The following is a 7,997-nucleotide window of genomic DNA, read 5'->3' as shown; positions in this document are numbered from 1 at the left end:
GGCCCTCTCGGCAGTTTGTATGAATGGCCCTCTTAGCCACAGAAAAGTAAACATGCAATGGCCCTCTTGGCAGTTTGTATGAATGGCCCACTCGGCAACAGAAAAGTAAACGTGCAATGGCCTTTTTGGCAATTTGTATGAATGGACCTCTCGGCAACAAGAAACTAAACGTGAATGGCCCTCTCGGTAGTTTGTATGAATGGCCCTCTCAGCAGTAGGAAAATAAACGTGCAATGGCCCTCTTGGCAGTTTGTATGAATGGCCCTCTCGGCCGTTTGTATGAATGATGGCCCTCTCGGCAGTTTGTATGAATGGCCCTCTCGACAATAGGAAAGTAAACGTGCAATGGCCCTCTCCGCAGTTTGTATGAATGGCCCTCTCGACAATAGGAAAGTAAACATGCAATGGGCCTCTCGACAGTTTGTATGAACGGCCCTCTCGACAACAAGAAAGTAAACGTGCAATGGCCCTCTCGGCAGTTTGTATGAATGACCTTCTCGGCAACATCAAAGTAAACGTGCAATGGCCCTCTTGGCAACAGGAAAAATATGATGGGGATGACAGATATGGCCCTTTTGGCTGGATAATCTTTCTTTCATCCGTAGTGTGGGTTGTGACCCTCGTGGTCGAATATGCCCCTTTGTCTTTGTCATGACCCTTTTGGTCGGATATGTCTTTACGCTCATTCATTGTGACCCTTTTGGCCTGATATGTCTTGGTTGTTTATTTGTTGTATGACCTTTTGGTCGGATTTGTTTTTGTCATTTGCTTTTCATGACCTTCGTGGTTGGATATGTTGTCTTTATTACCCATATGTCTTGGTTGTTTATTTTTTATGACCTTCGTGGTTGGATATGCCTTTTTATCTTTGTTATGAGTGAGCCGGTTGACTACGGGTCTACTCTCCTGTTAAAATGCCTGCATCCATAGAAAAATTATGAGTTTCCTAAGAGGCCAATTAGCGTCGTTGTCCTCCCGTCTGGCGTCTCCTCTTGATGCTCCTTCGAACCCTCTTGGGCTCGGTATTTTGAGAGATGGTTTTAGAGCGTACTTATACTAATGGATATATTTTGAAAATCTAAAGTAAAAATTTATAAAGTGCATGTCGTTCTATATATTTTTTTAAAATCTTTTGTCATGACATGTGTCTTTGAACGAGGTCTTCCTACTCTCCCAGGAGGTATGACTGCTGATTTTTTGAACCGATAGAATTTTTGAGATCTTTCTCAAAAATTCAGCCCCAGTTTCCGGATCTGCTCTGAGCGGCCTTTGCTTTGTCTTGTTATGCGGGAATTTTTTAGGTTCCCTCAAAAATTCTACCCCAGTGTATGGCTTTGTTTTGCCATTTTCTTTGTTGATTGTTTCTGGTAGGAATTTTTTAGACCCTCTCAAAAATTCTGCCCCAGTGTAGGGTTGATGCTGGCTGACTCTTGTGCCTGTCCTTGTAGCTTGATCTCATCGATTCCTCCTGCTTTATTGTCTCTGAGGTTTTCCTAAGGGTTTCTTGGGTTTTTCTTTTATGACGATCGAGCTTGAAAGTGCCTACATGTCCAGTCACAACAGGAATTTAGGTCGAACGTAGTTTGGAAACAAAGTAACTGAGTTTTGATTTTTACTAATAAGGTGATCGGGTCCGATATGGACTGCCTACGTATCCCATTACGGGGAAGTCAGGTCATTGCATAGTTCATTACATAGATGATTTGTTTTTCCTGTTCTATTACAAGATATGATTACAAGCAAAATATGATTACAAGGAAATGATACTGCGATTACAAGCAAATGGAATCCTAAACATAATATCTCTTGAGTGCGTCTACGTTGATAGCTTTGGGCCACTCTTGCCCGTCCATCTCGGCTAGGACTACGGCTCCTCTTGATAGAACCTTTCTGACCATGTATGGTCCTTGCCAGTTTGGCGCAAATTTTCCTTTGTATTCTTCTTGGTGAGGAAAGACTCGCTTGAGCACGAGTTGTCCAATTTGAAAGAGTTGGGCTCTGACCCACTTGTTGAAGGCTCGAGACATTCTTTGTCTGTACAGGTGTCCATGGCATACCGCCACCATTCTCTTTTCATCTATCGCACCATTCTTTCGACCCATTCCGCATCATTTACCGTCTTGGATGATTTTAAGGAAGGGATCTCTACCTCGTAGGTATGACGGCCTTTGAGGTATGGGGTTGCCCCGGTGGAAGTTTCTCTTTAGGTTGTCGGTTTTAAAAAACATTAACAAAGCATAAGGAACTCCGTGCCAATTCTATAATTGTCGATCATTTTCTCGGGATCCTCTTGATGTTTTTGTTGGCGGATACCTCCACGGACGCTCCATTCATCTACGGCCGGTAGCAGGTAGAGTTCTTGTGGGTTACCTTGAATTGTTCGCAGATATCCCTTATAAAATGGTTGTTCAGATTGGCACCGTTATCTGTGATGATGGACTCCGGTACTCCAAAGCGACATATCAAATTGTTTTTGATGAAGTTAGCCACGACTTTCTTGGTCACTGATTTGTGCGAAGTTGCTTCTACCCATTTGGTAAAATAGTCGATGGCGACTAAGATGAAATGATGTCCATTGGAGGCCGGAGGCTCGATGGGTCCTATGACGTCCATTCCCCATGCCACGAATGGCCATGGCGAGCTCATCGCATGTAATTCTGTGGGAGGGACCTTGATCAGATCTCCGTGTATCTGGCACTGATGGCACTTCTGCATGAATTTGCACGAATCATGCTCCATGGTCATCCAGTAATATCCTATCCTCAAGATTTTCTTTGCGAGGATGAATCCATTCATGTGGGGTTCGCATGCCCCTGCGTGCACCTCTTTCAGCAATTTTGTAGCCTCTTCGGTGTCCACGCACCTGAGTAACCCAAGGTTAGGTGTCCTTTTGTACAATATTTCTTTGTTCAGGAAGAAACCATTAGCCAACCTCTTGATGGTCTTCTTCTGATTTGCTGAACTCTCTGGGGGGTACTCTCTCTTCTCTAGGTATGTCTTGATATCGGCATACCATGGTTGGCCATCTGGCTCGGCCTCGACGTGGGCGCAGTGAGGCTGTTCTTCTCTTTGTCTAATCTCCAGAGGGTCAATGTGAGCACTCTCGGGGTGCTGGATCATGGAGGCTATCGTAGCCAATGCGTCTGCAACTCATTTTGGGCTCTCGGGGTATGCCTGAAATCGATATTCTTGAATCTCCTGCACAATCTTTGCACTAGATTTACATATGGGAGTATTTTATCATTTTTGGTCGCCCAATTCTCTTTCACTTGATTTATGAGCAAATCGGAGTCCTTGATTACCAACAACTCTTGTATGTTCATGTCCAATGCCATCCTGAGGCCGAGGACACATGCTTCATACTCCGCCATGTTGTTGGTACACCTGAAGTTGAGCTTTGCGGCCATCGGATAGTGTTGTCTTGTTTCGGATATTAACACCACCGTGATGCCTGGCCTTTTGTAATTGACTGATTCATCGAAGAACAGTCTCCAACCTGAGTATGGTTCTGTCACCTCTTCTTCCATGGCCATTGCTTCCTCATCTGGGAAGAAATTCCATAAATGTTCAAACTCGTCATCGATAGGGGTTTCAGCTAGCAAGTCAGCTAAGGCTTGTCCTTTGATTGCCTTTTGCGCTACGTATATGATGTCGAATTCACTTAGTAGCATCTGCCATTTAGCCAACTTTCCCATGGGCATTGGTTGCCAGAAAATATATCTCAATGGATCTATCTTGGATATAAGGTGAGTGGTAAATATTGACATGTAGTGCCTCAGCTTTTGAGCGATCCAGGTCAGAGCACAGCAAGTTTTCTCTACGAGCGTATATCGTGACTCACAGGATGTAAACTTCTTACTTTGTTAGTAGATGGCGCGTTCCTTTTTTTCCTTTTCATCATGCTGGGCGAGCATACACCCGAAAGCATTTTTTGATACTAATAGGTACAGTAAGAGAGGACTCCCTTGCCTAGGAGGCACCAAAATGGAAGGATTGGAAAGATATCTTTTGATTTTGTCAAATGCCTCTTGGCATTCCTCCGTCCAATTCGTGGGAGCGTCTTTCTTGAGCAATTTAAGGATTGGCTCCATAATCACAGTTGACTGGGCTATGAACCGCCCAATGTAATTCAACCTTCCCAAGAAACTCATGACTTCTTTCTTGGTCTTGGGCGGCGGCAACTCCTGAATTGCTTTGATTTTGGTAGGATCCAGTTCAATACCCCTGCGGCTGACTATGAATCCTAACAACTTTCCAACGGGCACTCCAAATGTGCATTTTGCAGGGTTCAGCCTTATATTGAACTTGCGGAGTCTGTCAAAGAACTTGCGCAAGTGCACGGTATGTTCTGAGCTTTCCTTTGATTTTATGATGACATCGTCCACATAGACTTCGATCTCTCGATGCATCATATCATGGAACAAGGTAGTCATAGCTCTCATGTATGTAGCGCCGGCGTTTTTGAGGCCGAACAACATTAACCTGTAATGGTAGACTCCCCAATGGGTGATAAAGGCTGTCTTCTAAGCGTCTTCTTCGCTCATGAGTATTTGATGGTACTCGGCAAAACAATCCATAAATGACTGCAACTCGTGCTTAGTATAGTTATCTATTAGGATGTGGATGATCGGGAGAAAGATGTTATCCTTCGAACTGGCCCGATTGAGATCTCGGTAGTCCACACAGATTCGAATCTTTTCGTCCTTCTTGGGTACTAGCACTATGTTGGCCACCCAAGTGGGGTAGGATGTCACTTCCACTATTCCAGACTTGATCTGCTTCTCTACTTCATCCTTTATCCTGATACTCATGTCCGGCTTAAATGTTCACATTTTTTGTTTGATCGGGACAAAACCCTCCTTGATGGGTAATATGTGGGCCACTATTTAATGTTTAAACCCCGCATCTTCGCGTACGACCAGGTGAAGACGTCCACATATTCCTTCAACAGAGCTATGAGCTCTTCCTTTTGTGGAGCTCCCAAGTGAGCACTGATCCGTGTTTCTTTGACATCCTCTTCGCCGCCGAGGTTGATCACCTCAGTTTCGTCCATATTTGGCTTCTTCTTTTCTTCTAATTCTTCCAATTCCTCTACCAACCCTTCTGGCATCATTGTCGCTTCGTCGTACTCCTCGTACTCCGGCTGCCTATTTTCCGCATTCGTTTCGCGACACATCCTGATATTTTTGGTTGTTTTATTATGATTACTACTGAAAAGTCAAGGTATAGTAACATTAGGCTTATTCGTTAGTCGTTATTACGTGATTGTAAGAAAGTTTTCGTTTTATTATCCAATAAGAATAGCAGTTTTGCGTAGACCGAGGCTTTTTATTAATTCAAAAGTAATTGAGTTACAAAATGTGGTCCTAGCTTGGAACAAGGCCGGACCATTTCTATTTTTGACCATCACAAAGCATTTTTTAGAAACAATGATCGTTCGGGCCTCCGACGCCACCACATTTTAGCAAAATATTCTTTTCCAAGGAAAATCTATCTCTCTACCGAGTAGCCAAAAGGGGAGTAGATGTCCAATTGTTCACGCGCTTTCCTGGTCTTAGACCGTGTATGGTGGGCGTCTCCTAGATTTTCTCGGTGATCGCGTAATACCCCTGTTCTTGAAACAAGAACTCGAGCACCCCGTCTACTTTTTCTCCGTTCGGCATTAGTGTGTTATTTGGAAATGACTGGTACAACCTCGGAAAATGGCCCCGTGATAGGTCCTCTCTTTTGAGTTCTCTCTTGATAGCCTTTGCACGAGCTCGCCCTCGCTAGAAGCATATCCTACACCGAAGAAGTAATTTTCTTTCGGGATTGGTACGGGCTCAGTTATCCCTTCAAGGCCCCTTCCTAGGCCCTTTCCCGCTTCAAAACCATTTCTCATCATTGTGGAGGCAATCATTCTGTAGACTGCAGGCATTGGTCTGTCTAACTCTCCTTTTGAATGCGTGGCCCCGACATTTTCCACTACATGAAAATTTGATCTGTTAGGATTCCCTTCGATTGCTGGTATAATTTTGTAAAGATGCTTTTGGACATCCTTCTCAGCTTCGACCATGCTTTCCTGGCCCTGCCATTCGAATTTTATGGCCTGGTACAGACTTGATGGCACCGCTCCGGTGAAGTGGATCCAGGGTCTTCATATGAGCATGTTGTAATTAGCAGTGATTGCTATGACCTGGAGGCCGTGAAGAAGGAAGGCCCGACCTGGATTTGTAGGTCTATCTCCCTCAAGGAATCACTTAGGGATCCATCAAATCCCCTGACATTCATCCCACTCTGGCGAATTTTGCCTATGTCACAACTAAGCTGTGTTAATGTGGTTACGGGGAAAATATTGAGGCCCGACCCATTATCCACAAGTACCCTTCCTACGGCCTTGTCACGGCATTCCAGGGTGATATGGAGGGATCTGTTGTGAGAGGTCCCCTCGACGGGCAACTCTTCTTTGGAGAAGCAGATTTTATGTTCCCCAATGATATGGGCTACTAGCCTGGCTAAATCTTCACTACTTGTACCAACCGGTACATGTGTGTCATCCAAAACCTTCATGAGGGCATTCCTGTGTGACTGTGAGCTAGCCAACAATGACAGCATCGAGATTTGCGCTGGCGTTTTCTTCAAATGCTCGACAATGGAATAATCTTTTGGTTGTATGCATCGCCAGAAATCTTTGGCCTCTCCTTCGGTTACCGCCTTTTTCTGAGTGTTTTCCTTCCTTGTGGCGTTCTGGGCAAATTCCTAAAGGGTCTAGCTCTTCCCGAGTGAGTCATGCCTTGGGTCATAGTCGCATGCACAGTGATTGGCTCTTTGGGGTCAGGTACAATCCGTTGTGCCACCTGGGCTATCACGGGTGCTGGAACCAAAATCTTGAACATGGGTATAGCCTTGGGAACTTCCGGACTAGGGATCAAGACTTTGAATTTGGGTCGTTCCTGGAGTGTGAGGGAAGCAACTGTCCGTTCAAGAGACTCGATTATTTTGGGAGACAATGCTTCGCAAGCTTCCCAGTCTTCATCCCTCTTTATCATATGGACCTCGCCATTTTCATGATTCGGCAGCGGGTTCGTGTTTACGTTGGGAGCGGCAGTTTCCAGGATGATTTCTCTTTTGTCGATTAGATCCTGGATTTTTTGTTTCAGGTTTATGCAATCCTCCGTGTTGTGCCCATTCTTTCCTGAATGGTAGGCACAAGTCTGATCAACCTTGTACAATCTGCTTTTGGGCTGTGCTAGCTTTAGTGGGACTTCCTGAATTAATCCCGCAGTCAGTAGTCTCTCAAAGAGCCGAGCCCTCGGTTTGAGGAGTGTCGTGAATTCTATTAAGGATCTTTTCTCGAAAGCTGGACGTGGAGCATTTTATGCCAGGGGCGATGGTTGATTTTTGTAATTTTATGGTTGAAAGGCTTGTGGAGGGTTTTTTTTTTGTGGTGGGCAGTATTTTTGTGGGGGTAGTGGTTAGTATGTTTGTTGTGGTGGTGGTTGATAAGCAGGAGCGGACACACGGATACTGGGCAGAGCCGTATATGCTGGTACATCAGTGGTGAAGGCTAGATGTGCATAATACACGGGTGCTAGGCCGTATGGAGGGGCAGAGTAATTTAGGTGGGGCGGAGTTTGGTGAGAAGATGGTGCTTTTGAGTTTTGGTTCGGAATGTGGGATATGCTCGCCACGTCCTCTTTCTTTTTTGTGAAAGATTCCTGTAGTGACCTATCCAGATGCTTTATTGAAGATACATATGATCTTTTCGGATTTGAGACCATCTTTTATGGACTCTCCCATTTTTACCAACTCAAAAAATGGCCTCCCGGCCATGGACAACATCCTATCATAAAAATCCAACTCCTGTGACTTGATGAATACGGAGACTAGCTCTCCCTCATGGACGGCTGCACACGGGCCGCTTCGGCCCACCATCTGCTGGCGAATTCCCTATAGTTCTCCATTGACTTTTGCATGACCTTCTCGAGGTAGTAGTGGTCTGGCACGGTCTCGATATT

General features: G+C 45.0%; 1 protein-coding gene across 1 annotated transcript; it reads right to left on the bottom strand.

The window, feature by feature from the left end:
- Window positions 1–2,675: 2,675 nt before the first annotated feature.
- LOC132063612 (uncharacterized) lies at window positions 2,676–3,701 on the bottom strand. Its single transcript, XM_059456251.1, has 3 exons — window positions 3,303–3,701; window positions 2,864–3,111; window positions 2,676–2,709 (listed from the first exon to the last, which is right to left on the bottom strand). The coding sequence occupies exons 1-3, from the start codon at window positions 3,699–3,701 to the stop codon at window positions 2,676–2,678; spliced, it is 681 nt and encodes a 226-aa protein (XP_059312234.1).
- Window positions 3,702–7,997: the final 4,296 nt, after the last annotated feature.

This window comes from Lycium ferocissimum, chromosome 1 (genome assembly GCF_029784015.1).
Source record: "Lycium ferocissimum isolate CSIRO_LF1 chromosome 1, AGI_CSIRO_Lferr_CH_V1, whole genome shotgun sequence".
Classification (NCBI taxonomy): domain Eukaryota; kingdom Viridiplantae; phylum Streptophyta; class Magnoliopsida; order Solanales; family Solanaceae; genus Lycium; species Lycium ferocissimum.
Note: the sequence above shows the minus strand (reverse complement) of the source record. Positions and strands in the feature narration are given on the sequence as shown.

Coding starts and splice junctions, on each gene's coding strand:
- LOC132063612 (XM_059456251.1), bottom strand. CDS start 3,701: ATGCCCATGGGAAAGTTGGCTAAATGGCAGATGCTACTAAGTGAATTC. Junction 3,112..3,302: donor TGAACATACAAGAGTTGTTG/GTAATCAAGGAC, acceptor TCCATGATCCAG/CACCCCGAGAGTGCTCACAT. Junction 2,710..2,863: donor CCTAACCTTGGGTTACTCAG/GTGCGTGGACAC, acceptor AAATTCATGCAG/AAGTGCCATCAGTGCCAGAT.